Below are 11,632 nucleotides of genomic sequence, written 5' to 3'. Positions count from 1 at the left end.
CCAGCACTTTCCTCTGGTTCCCTTGGATCGTGGTTCCTCCAGCCGTTGCCCTCCCCTCCCGCTCCCTTTTCTCCCCTGGAAGAGGCCAGCGCCTTGCAATGAAGGTTCTGGTTCACCCCGGCTCCGGAGCCCTTGACATTTAGCTGGGCTCGCGGCGCACTGGTGTAGGCACCCGGCAGAACGCTAATCCCATTAAAGCCGTGGTGTCATCGGGGAGGGGGGCTGCCCCCCTGCAGGCCTGGCGCTCATTGGCCGAATGCAAACCAGGGGGCGGGGCCGAGGGCCGGGGAGGGGGCTCCGGCGATTTCAGAGTCGGGAGTCGGGAGTCGGGCAGGGATTTCACAGGGGGAGCCCAGCGGTGGTTGCAGCTGCGGCGGATCCCTCGTCACTAGCCGCCGCGCGCGCTCCCGGCAGCCCAGGGCCCCGGGGTAGCTCCGCAAAGTCGCTGGGCGAGAGGAGGCGGGCTCTCGCAAAGTGGCCGGGCCGGGCTGAGACTGAGAGAGGTGTGCCCCGGAGCCCGAGCCCGGCGCCCCGGTGCCTCGCGCGGAGCGGCGGTGCAGCGCCTGGGAGGCGAGCTGACGTTTGGGATCGAGAAATACAATCGCAGCCTCTTCAGAGGCGCTAAGTTACGCCGGCCAGCCGGCGCCCAGGGAGCTCGCGTGCAGCCAAGCCGCGCCGCAGAGCCCTCCCGGGCCGGCCGGTGGGGAGCGGGGCCCCGACCCCCCCCCTCACCCCCAACAACCCCCACCCCGGCCCCAGCGCGGAGTCCGGCCGGCGGCGCTCCCGGGGACTGAGCCGGGGCGTGCGAGGCTCCTCCGACCAGCTCGCAGCCCCGCGCCCTTCTCGGGCGCCCCTCCCGTGCCACTCCGGGAGCGATGCCCCCCGCCCCCCGCGCCCGCCGGGAGCGACGCGAGCATGGAGAAGTCGAGTAGCGAGGATTCTTCGATCCACCGGAGTCCATCTTTGGACAGCAAAGACTCGGACTTTGCCAAGCCGTCCACCTCGGGCCGCCCGTTCGGCCGCGGCTTCACGGCCGGCGCCTTCTACGGCACCGCGGGCTCCCGCGGCCAGAGCCACGCCGAGGCCGGCGTGAAGACCGACAAGTACAATGCGCCCAAAGGCAGCAAGTACGTGGTGTTTTACCTGGACCTGTCCTTTGTTTTCCTCCTAGAATTTAAGAAGTGCAACATGGCCAGGGGCTGCCTGTGCTGCCTCAAGTACATGATGTTCCTCTTCAATTTGATATTCTGGGTAAGTCCTTCCGAGTGTCTCGCCTGCCTTGGCCTCTCCTCTTTGCTTAAGCACATACCCTCTACCCACTCCGAGCAGCATGGCCCTGCTCTCTGCACAGTGATAAGTGGGTCTTAAAACACAGTTCCCCTCCCTCTCTCATACACCTTTCTCTCTCCTTGGTGGCTGAATGGACACTGCAACTCTTCCAGGAGAGACTTGTTCTACTCCTAGGAGGCTGCTGAAGTTTGCCGCCACCTCCTGCACCCCACCCCCGTCCCCAAGAAACCCGTGCCTCCAACTGGGTCCTGTGCAGAAATAGGTGTGGGGGTCGGAATTTTTAACAGCTGTGACCTTGAGTTGAATTCAGGCAGAAGTGCAGATGGTTTTCCGAGTTTCTTCTTATATTCCTCCTGCATGTCGTAGAACACAGTCTGCAGCATTTTATGGGCATGAGGTCCGCTAGTGGAGGAGGTCATGCCCCTCCCCCCTCCTTCCAGTGAATCCCAGGAAAAGCTGTGGGGCCCCTGTCCCAGGTCAAGGGGGCCTCTGAGTGGCCTGCAGCTCTGCCCAACATGCCCCACCCCCCAGGGAGTTGGGGCTTGCGGGGAGAAGGAGGATGTGGGAGGGGTGCTGCCATCGGGTGGCGGCAGCTGCTTTTGAGGGATTGCAGTGGACTGGGCAGCGAGCGGGCCAAACATGTGCTCTGACCATGCAACCCGGAGACTGGAAGGGACAAAGGGCGTGCCCCATCCTTGGTGAGAGATGATGTTCCAGGGGAGGTGTCAGTGGGTGGGGCGGCTCGGAATTGTTCTCCGTCTGCTGTTCTCCTTCCTTCCCTGTGTGCATGAAAAATATCTGTACTAGTTTGGCGAATCTGAAAACTTCTTACATTCATATCTGGTTCTTCCTTCAGCCCAACTTCTGCCTTCGCCTTTTTCCTCCAGAGCCCAGATGTATGTAGTCAGCACAGATGTTTGGCTCTGCCCCAGGGCTGTCCTTTTGCCTCCTGGAGGCTGTCAGCGGCCCAGGGTCCAGGAGGAGTCCCTGGGGCCGGGGGGGGGGGGGGTGGAGGGAAGGGGAGTCATTCAGTGCAGTGGGCTGGGCGCAGTGTGCTTTGGTGTTCAAGAGTTTGTGTGAACTGACCCACTTGAACTGAAAAACTTTTGTGGGTGTGTAGGATTGGGCAGGGTGAGTTTTCTCAGACAGGGCGCACTCAGGCTAGGGCAGGAAGAAGCCTGGCCTCTGGGCTTGGTTCTGCATTAGCTCTTCGTGTGACCTTGGGCAAGTCATTTCATCCCCAAGGACTGGTTTCCTTTGCAGTCCAGTGGGGGTGGGCAGTCATGATGGTCTCCCTCACAGCCTCACCTCCTTAGTTACGGGACGTCCCGCCTGCTTGCCTTCACTCTGGGGAGGGAGCCCCCGTCTCTTCTCAGGAACCTGCTCTGAGACGGTCTGAGTAGGATTTCCCCAGACACCTCCATGGCCTGGGGTCCTCTGGCCACGGCTGTAAGATGTTACCTGCCCCGTGGTGAGGGGAGACTGGGGCAGATCCATGGGAATGTCAGGAATGATTCTGGGGCTGCCTTTGGGCAGCTGCTGCTGGTCCTCTGGCTCATCTGCCAGCATCAGTGTCAGTCAGGCACCCGTGTGTATTTCTCTGGTGCCTGTGGATTTGCACGAATGCGGCCCGTTCACTGTGCATGGCTTCCCTCTCTGCCCTTGTTCATGGTCTCGACCTCCCTTTCTGCCTTTCTGCCTATGCCCCTCTCTTGCTAGAAAGACCCTCATGGGATGCTCCCTGCCCTGGCCAGTACCTCCAACTCAGCTGTGCTCCTCCCCACCCCCACCCCGCCACCTTCTGGCCAGAGTAGGTATGACTGCTTCTTCATTTCTCCAAGAATTTAGGGACCTTGGCCCTGCACGTAGAAGGCACTATTAATAGTTAGGTGTTTGTGGGTGAATGGACGAAGGATCAGCGCACAAAATTCAAACGTGGGGTAGGGGTTCCCACGTCCCACTTGAGGGGGAGGAGAAGTCAGTTCTCAAACTTGTCAGTGGTGCAGGCTCTCCTAGTTGCTTAGCTGTAGGGTGACAACAGACTTTCAATTCCAAGAACGAGCCGGTCGGCGGAATGGCCTTCCCTTTTGGCTATAGTGAGAAAACTTCTCCTGTTAAGAAAGCACCTCCCACCTGTCTTTTACCAGGCAAGAAGTCACTCTCTCCTAGTCTTTTCTGGCTACTTAGTATTTTCAGATTTCTCAAGACATGCTATGGGCTGGGAAAAATTTGAAGTCTTAGAGACCCAGTTCTTTCATGCTAGTAGCGTATGAGACGATGACATAAGGCCCGGACCTTAGGAGAGATGGAAAATCAGCACAAGAGACAAGAGGCTTGTGTGTGTGTGACCGTTGTGGGCACTGCGTTTCTTGGGAGGGGGAAGAGCAGGTGCGGCCAGGATTTGGGCTGGTGGTCCCTGTGCTCCAGTGCGGCAGGGGCTTCCTGCGGGAGGTGCTTGGGGGTCTGAGATGGGGGGAGCCATGGAGGGAAGAGCCAAATCCCGAGAGAAAGATCCGAGGCGGGTGGGGTTGTTGACGAGGCAGGACCCCTGAAGAGCCCTCCTGGAAAGCACAGCCGGGAGTGAGAGGGTGGGGGCCAGGAGGCCAGCAGTCAGAGCCGAGCCCTCGGGGACCCAGAGAGATTGTCAGGAATTGTGTAGCATCCGCTCTCTAGTCTCCCGGCTCACATCCCCAAAGGAGGCTTTTCTTTCTAAGGAGGCGTTAGAGTTGAACCTGAGGCCTGCAGTCCATATATAGAGATCTTCCCACAGATCCTGAAGCTTACCTGGTCCTTCTCCAGACCTGCCTCTTGTCTCTACACCCCCTGCCTCAGGGGAGCCCCCCGGGGAAGAGTCCCACTGCCGGGAGGGGTGCAGCCTTCTTGCACTGCAGCCCCTCTGGCAGGCCTGAGTGGGCTCAGTTCCTGGCCACTGGGTGGAGCTTCTGGGGTGCTGGTATTGGTGAGGGCCGGGGTGACATCACCGGGGGCAGGATGGAGGCGGAGCCCTGGGGCTGGCACCGCCTCCTTCTTTTCCCCAGGAAAGGGCAGGTGCCTTGCGGGCTGCTGGGCGCCTGCCTGGGCGGAGGAGGGGGTGGTGTTCAGGTCTGCCCCTGGCACCGCGGACTAGAGCCAGCTGGTGCTAGCCAGGTTGGCGCCCGGGGCTGCATTTCTGAGGTCCTGATATAGATGTTGGGGTAGAGGTCAGCCTGCCTGAATGAAGCTCATCTCCTCTGGGCCTGCATACACCCTGCCCAGATCCTCGGGGCCAAAGAGAAGGCTGGCTTCAAGGTGGACAGGAAGTGAGCTGGGCAGACGTTTCCCCGACCTGAGGGGCCCTTCCACCAGTCCTCCGGCCACGGCAGTCAGCCCCATCTCACCGGCCTCCAGGACCATCTGGTGGAGTTCTCCAGGCAGAGATCAGGTGTATTTAAGCCCCTCCAGGAGGGCACAAAAGGCTCAGGGTTTTTAACTCTGAGTACAGGGGGAGCTCCGAGTGCTGGGGGCCTCTGTCCCCTTCTTGGGATGGCACGTTGTGACCCCAGCCCAGTTCCCCCCAACCCGTACTGAGTTCCTATCTTGTATGGAAGAGGGGGTGCTGGTGGTAGAGCTGGGGGTGCTATCATAATTGCTTCTCGGGATCATGGTCACTTTTCACGTGGCTGGAAGAGCTGTCCCATCGCTTTAAATCATGCCTGGCAGAGTGGTGACATTCTGGCCCCTTTGGCAAGTCTGTCCCTTGTGGATTGCTTCCTTAATAAAGGCCAATTACCCAAGGGTGCCTGCCGGAGCAGGAGGAAGGCTGGTGCAGGGCTGGGTCGGGTGGGGGTGGTGCCCTGATTAACCTCTCCTATGTGGGGGCAGGGCTCTAGCTTGGCCTCCCCTCAGGCTGTCCACTTGCCCTCTGGGTGCGGGCAGCTTGATCTCAGCTCTCCAGTCACCTCGGGGGCACGTATTCGGTACTGGCTTGGTTGCCAGTGGATGCCGTGGTTGCCCTGTGGTCCATGACGCCCGGGACAAGGTCTGTGCACAGTGCGCGTGGGGTGGCCTGGGTGTCCTGAGTTTGTGGGCTGCCTTCTCTCGGGGAAGGCGGGGGTGGGCTCTGAGGGGTCAGCACAGAATCCAAGCAGGACATACAGGCCAAGCTGGGCAGCAACAGGCATGGAGAGGCTCCCCGCCCCGTACCCTGGGGCTCCCGGCCTGCTCCCCGCAGGGCAGCTCCACGTGGATCCTCGGGGTGGGTTGGGTGGGGGAGGGGGGCAGACGCCCGGAGCCCCGGGCACGTGGCCGCAAGGGGATGCCGGCTGTGTTCGCTTCCTTTCCAAAGCATTAAAAATTAAACTTCCTTGTCTTGATATCTATTTTTAAATCATGTCAGAGCCAGCATTGGTGTCAGTCAAGACGGGGCGGGGAGGAGGAGGGTGGAGAAAGAGAGAGTCCCGCTGAAACGGGGAAAATGCTGTCGCCGTGGTGGGGAACGGCCCCAGGCCTGTCCCCCACTGTCCTTCGCTGCCCCGAAGGAGCACAGAAAAGGCGCCTCCATAGCCCTCCCCGGGGGACGGGGCCTCGCCCTGCCCTGCCTCCGTGCGCCCGGCTGCCCTTGGCTGAACTTGACGGCGGGCTTACTGGGCTGTGGGGTCTCAATCGAGCCCATGCACTCATGCCACAACTATTTCCTGAATGCCCGCTGCGTGCGCAGGGGCCTCCAGCGCTGGGGACCGGCTGACTGGGCTCATACAGGGCAGATCAGCTTTCCCGGCCAGGAAGTCGCGGCTGGAGAGGTCACCTGGCCTATCCTCTCCCCGAGGCACTTGGACACTGAGGGCCCCTCACCCTCCCTGGCATTCTGGGCTGGGGCAGCGGTGGCCCTGACCCTGCATCCATCCTGGGAGCCTGACTTAACCTGTGTCTCCCTTCTCCCGTGTGGGGTGGTGGCTGTCTGACCCCCTCCCCAAAATGTCTGTGTCCATCAGAGATAAAGGCGAGAGAAAAACCTCCTGTTTCTTTTAAAGAGTGCCCAAGTTGAGAAAAAAAGCATTAGTGAATTATGTCTTCTCTGTTTCTTCTGTGGAAAGGGCTGATCGGGTGTTCTGTGGCTAGTGTGCCCTGCGTGCGTTTATTGAGCACCTGCTGTAAGCCTGACAGAAGAGTCAGGCAATTGCAGTTCTGGGCAGTAAGTCTCCATAGCGCTTCTTAAAAAAGAAAAAAGTGAAAGTCGTTCAGTTGTGTCTGACTCTTTGTGACCCCATGGACTGTAGCCTGCCACACTCCCTCTGTCCATGGAATTCTCCAGGCAAGAATACTGGAGTGGGTTGCCATTTCCTTCTCCAGGGGATCTTCCTGACCCATGGATTGAACTGGGGTCTCCTGCACTGTAGGCAGATTCTTTACCATCTGAGCTACAATGACCCAGGAATTAATACTGCTTAATAGCAACAAGATACAGAGAGGACAGTGACAGCTGGGTTTTGAAGGATGAATAGGAGTTTGCTGGATAGATGAGGATGAGGCCAGGGAGAAGGGTGATCCAGACAGTCTCTAGCACATGTGAAATGGGCTTTACACAGGAGACAATGGGTAATAACAGCCTGGACGGGGCCAGGAGAACGTAGCTTCCTGGGCTTGTGAGTGGCTGGGGTTCTTTGGTTTGGCGCCAGGGCTCTGTGGAGAGTGGTGTTTTGCTTTCTGGGCAGTGGCCACCGTGACAGGTCTTGCTGTGCCACTCAGGCTGCAAGCTGTTGCCGTGGGTAATCCAGCTTAGGAGCCGCCTGCCGCTCCCCTCCGGCTGCGATGTGCCTGCTCACTTGGTCCCAGTTAGGAAGCTTTGAGGCGGAGGTAAACCCGTCAGGCAGAGTTAAGTCTTCTGAGCCATTGTCCCTGTTCACATTTGAAAGCTAATCTGCCGGCAGGAGCGGCGGGGGGTTGGGACTGGGACGTTAAAAATGGCACGTGGTGGGGAGGGTGAGGGCTGTCACCCCCAGCTTGTCCTCCTCCAGCCCTGGGACCTCAGGGGACCTGAAATCTCTTTTAACAGCGTCAGTCCATGCTTCCATTCGGGTGGGCTCTGCTGTCTTCTCCTTTGGGTCCTGGCAGGCCTCCTGAGAGCCTGGAGGAGCCCTTGGAAATGGACTGTAGCCCACCAGGCTCCTCTGCCCATGGGATTCTCTAGGCAAGAATACTGGAGTGGGTAGCTATTCCCTTCTCCAGGGAATCTTCCTGACTGAGGGATCAAACCTGACCCAAGGATCAACCCTGGGTCTCCTGCACTGTCAGCAGATTCTTTACCGTCTGAGCCATCAGGGAAGCCCCTGGAAAGGCAGGCTGTGGGGTTCAAATCCTCAGGCAGCTCAGTACCATGTAGGAGGCGTGCTAGGGTGATTGCCTTCAGGGGCTTCCTGTCCACTCCAGGGCTCTTCCCTAGGGTTATGGGTTCAAGTCACCCAGGCAGCTTTGTACAGATACCCTGCCCTTCGACCTGTGACCTACTGACTCAGAGTCCCCAGGAACGAGGCCTGTGTGGCTGGGGTCTCCTGCCCCTCCTGCTGCCTGGGTTTCCCCACATGTGACAGCATCACCTGTCCTGTGGGGCTGTCCCGGGGCCCAGGTGCGGCAGTGTGTGCCTTGTCCAGGTCCACTTCGTAGAGAGATGCGGGAATGCTGGACTCGGTGACCGGTGGGTGCTGGTGGTGTCACCATCCTCCTGCAGTGAGAGCACGGCCCCCCAGGGAGCCTCCCCACAGTGAGTCAGGTGTGCAGGGCTGGTGTGACAGTGCTGGGCAGGGCTTTGGGGCCTGGACAGAGCCCCAGATGTCTCATTAGGCTGGGCAGAGTTCTGGATGTCCTCTGCTCTCAGGCATATGGGGTAGAAATGGGAGTGGAGGATAGGGTGGAAGGCAGCGGTAGAGGGCAGGGGTGTCAGAGCTCAGGCCTGCGGCTGCCCTGCCTCACTGCACCCTTCCCTCTGACTCCGGTCGGACCATACCTTCCCCTGCCTCCCTTTGTCCCTGGTGCTGTAAATCGGGCCGACTGGGCCAGCAGTCACATAGCGGGGTCTCATGGCCCTCTGCCCTGGGTGCTCCAAGGGCAGGTCATGGCCGCTGGTGCACTCAGGGTTGGGCTGTGCTGGGCAGCTTGGCCAGAACCTGAGCTGACAAGAGACGCCAGGCGTTTGGGCTTCCCCCAGGTCACTTTACTAATCAAAAAAAATGGTCACTTAAAACTTTGAAAATGTGTAATATAGCATATCTAAATTCATATAGTTTGAAAATGTATATGACGAACATGTGCCCACTGTGTAGTTCAGGGATCATCATCTGTGAAGTCTCTGTGGTCCTGTGGACCCGTGAAGTCTCTGTGGTCCTCCCTGGGCCCTAGACCCAGCACCCTCCCTGGAGAGAACCATTCTCCTGACAGTTTGCGTTAAGTGTATGTCTTTATAGTTTGTCTGCATGTATAGGCATCCTTAAACACCGCCGCGTCGTTTGGCTGGCTTGTTTTTAAACTTGTCAGAGATGGAAGCCTTCTGAACTTTGAAGAAGGTCAGCGTTACACTTATCGATCCATCCATGTTGATGTGTGTCATAAGAGCGTCTGTGTTTTCGCTGCTCCGGAGGGTTCTGTTGTGTGAGTGTGCGGCGGTGTGTTCTTCTGGTGGTGACATTGGGTTATTTCCTTCTTTGCAAACACGCTTCTGGGAGCATTCTTAAACAAGCCTCGTGGTGCACATATGCAGGAGTGTCTCTAGGGCAGCGCTTCCAAAAATATCTCTGAAGGAGCAGCTCTTTTCCTTCCAGCGCTCGGATGGCCGTGTCCTGTGTGACTGGTAGCCAGCTGCAGTCACAGGTGACCCCCTGCATTCCTGAGCTCATTGATTGTGTGCAGGAATGTTCTGGCTATGTCAAATGGCTGTAAAGTTCCTCAGTGTCGAGCAGGTCCAAGGACCCCACTTGGAGAACTGCTTCAGGGAACACAGCAAGGATTGGCATTGCTCAAATTTAGGATACTTGCATCTCCACTGTATCAGAGAATGCCAGATTGTTTTCCAAAGTGGAAGCATTGGTTGACATTTCCCCCAGTGGAGTGGCAATTGTAAATGGAAAATTTGGGGCATTCTCCCATACAGTGGGTGTAAAATGCTGTGTTGTGTTTTAAATTTGCATTTCTCTGATTACTAGTGAATCTCTCTTCCTAGGTTTATCAGTCACACTTCGCTGCGAATGCCTGCTGATGTTTTTGTTCATTTTCCTACTGAATTGTTTGCTACTTCCTACTAATATTCAGGTATTTTTATTTATGTTCTGGGTAATCATCTGTTGCCTTCTAAGTGTAGAACAAACATAATTTACAGCTTATCTTTTCACTTTCTTCACAGGTCTTTTGATAAACAAATTTTTTACATTAATGCAGTCAAACTTTTCAGTCTTTTTTCTTTGTGAGATTGTACGTTTTATGTATTATTTAGGAAATATATAACATCTCGGGGACATCTTTATGTCCCTGGTAATAGGACAGTGCTTGTCACAAGATAATAGGCACTCATAAATTTTTGAATGAATGATCCAAGGCGAGTCCCTGTGTTTATTTCTGAAAGCTTTAGTTTTCATACTTGAATGCTTTGTAGATCTGGAATGTATTTGTGTGTGATGTGAGCAGGGCTCCTATTCCTCTCCTCTTGTAACATCAGCTGTCTGAGCGCCCCCCTGCCCACACGCCAGGCCTCCCTTCCCCACCGATGGGTACCGTACAGCTTTCCCTGTGTTACACCGTCTCAATTCCCAACACTTTATGACAAGTCTCCATAAGTGGTAGGGCAAGTCTGCTCATCTTCTGCTTTTCAGGAATGTTTCTGCTGCTCTTTTTATTTAATATTTATTTTTATTTACTTCTTTGGCTGTGCTGGGTCTTAGTTGCAGCACACAAGATCTTAGATCTACTTTGAGGCATGTGGGATCTTTAAATATGGCATGTGGGATCTAATTCCCTGGCCAGGGATCAAACCTGGGTCCCCTGTGTTGAGAGTACAGAGTCTTAGCTCTGGACCACCTGGGAAGTCCTCAGTGATGAGTTTTTTTCTTTTAACCTTTCTTGGTATGTCTCAGTGACAGTACAGAGAGTACAAGCAGAAGGCGGGGTGAGGGACAGCCAGCGTGAGTCTGTCTGTGTGTGGAGTTGCTGTGATACCACAGAGGGAAGGACAAATTCCTGAGGGTCTTTACAATTATTTTTGGCCACATGTGGTTCTCCGACCAGGGATCGAACTCATGCCCCCTGCGGTGGAAGCATGGAGTCTTAACCACTGGACCTCCAGGGAAGCCCCCCTGGCTGAGGGTTTTTAAAATATCCTCAGCTTCCACCGGTCTGGTTCTGCACTTGCATCTTCCCTGAGGTACACAAATTGTACATTCTCAGAGCTTCCTCCCCGCTGCACACACAGATGTGTATGTGTATGCGTGTGCACACGTGTATACGACTAATGTTGTATGTATGTACACAAATATGTATGCATGTGTGAATAGCTTCCCTGGTGGCTCAGAGGTAAAAAATCTGGTTGCGATGCAGGAGACCTGGGTTCAACCTCTGGGTCAGGAAGATCCCTTGGAGAAGGGAATGGCAACCTACTCCAGTATTCTTGCCTGGAGAATCCTATGGACAGAGGAGCCTGGCGGGCTACAGTCCATGGGGTTGCAAAGAGTTGTAGACGACTGAGTGACTAACACTTTCATGGTGTAAGTGTGTGTGTGTGCATTTATATGTGCGTGCGTGCTAAGTTGCTTCAGTCGTGTCACCACACATAGAGTAGAAGCAGAGGGTGACAGATGACAGCAAGCCTGGCCCCGTTGGTTCTCCAGGATGCCACAGCTCCTGCTGTTTGTGACCCTTGGAACTCACTGCTCAGAAGTTGGTGTCCCTGGGAGAGAGAGGCTGGCTGGTCACCAGCCACCTTGGGCAGGGGTGGGCAGAGGTGTCCTGTCCCTGACTGACAGGACAAGGCCATCTGCACTGGGGAGGAGGAGAATTCCCTGGAGAAAAAACGGGTGCTGACGCCAAAAGAAGGGGAGGGTAGAATGTAGATGAAGTGCTTGCCCCCCTGCCAGCCCCCCAGGGCCGGATGCCGCTCCAGGGGTCTGCTCGTCCACTGAGATGTACCTTCCACACCTCCTGGAGAGAGAGGGCAGGAGCAGGTGGGGACGTGAGACCCAGGGCCCCGGCCAGCGGCTTTGCTTCTGTTTGCATGGCTGCCCTGACTCCCGCAGGTGAGGAGGGCAGCCTGGGTGCTCCTCTGTGTGCCCAGCGTCTGGCTGTGCCATCTGGGTGTGTCTGAGTCTCTCGGGGGTAGGTATTCTGG

The 11,632-nt window shown here is 56.6% G+C and overlaps 1 protein-coding gene across 2 annotated transcripts in view; it reads left to right on the top strand.

Moving 5' to 3' along the window:
* TSPAN9 (tetraspanin 9) overlaps positions 1–11,632 on the top strand; it is a 192,877-nt gene that overhangs the window by 114,749 nt on the left and 66,496 nt on the right. Inside the window, exon 3 of one of the 2 annotated variants that reach the window (XM_019961689.2) lies at positions 1,172–1,251. In XM_019961689.2, coding sequence (XP_019817248.2) covers positions 1,189–1,251 — 63 coding nt within the window. In that variant the 5' untranslated portion in view covers positions 1,172–1,188. Of the gene's footprint in view, positions 1–588; positions 1,252–11,632 lie in introns of those variants that run through there. The other variant, XM_019961690.2, reaches the window with a different exon arrangement.

Source organism: Bos indicus, chromosome 5, assembly GCF_029378745.1.
Source record: "Bos indicus isolate NIAB-ARS_2022 breed Sahiwal x Tharparkar chromosome 5, NIAB-ARS_B.indTharparkar_mat_pri_1.0, whole genome shotgun sequence".
Lineage (NCBI taxonomy): Eukaryota > Metazoa > Chordata > Mammalia > Artiodactyla > Bovidae > Bos > Bos indicus.
The sequence above is the reverse complement of the archived record's forward strand: the minus strand, read 5'-3'. Positions and strand labels throughout refer to the sequence as shown.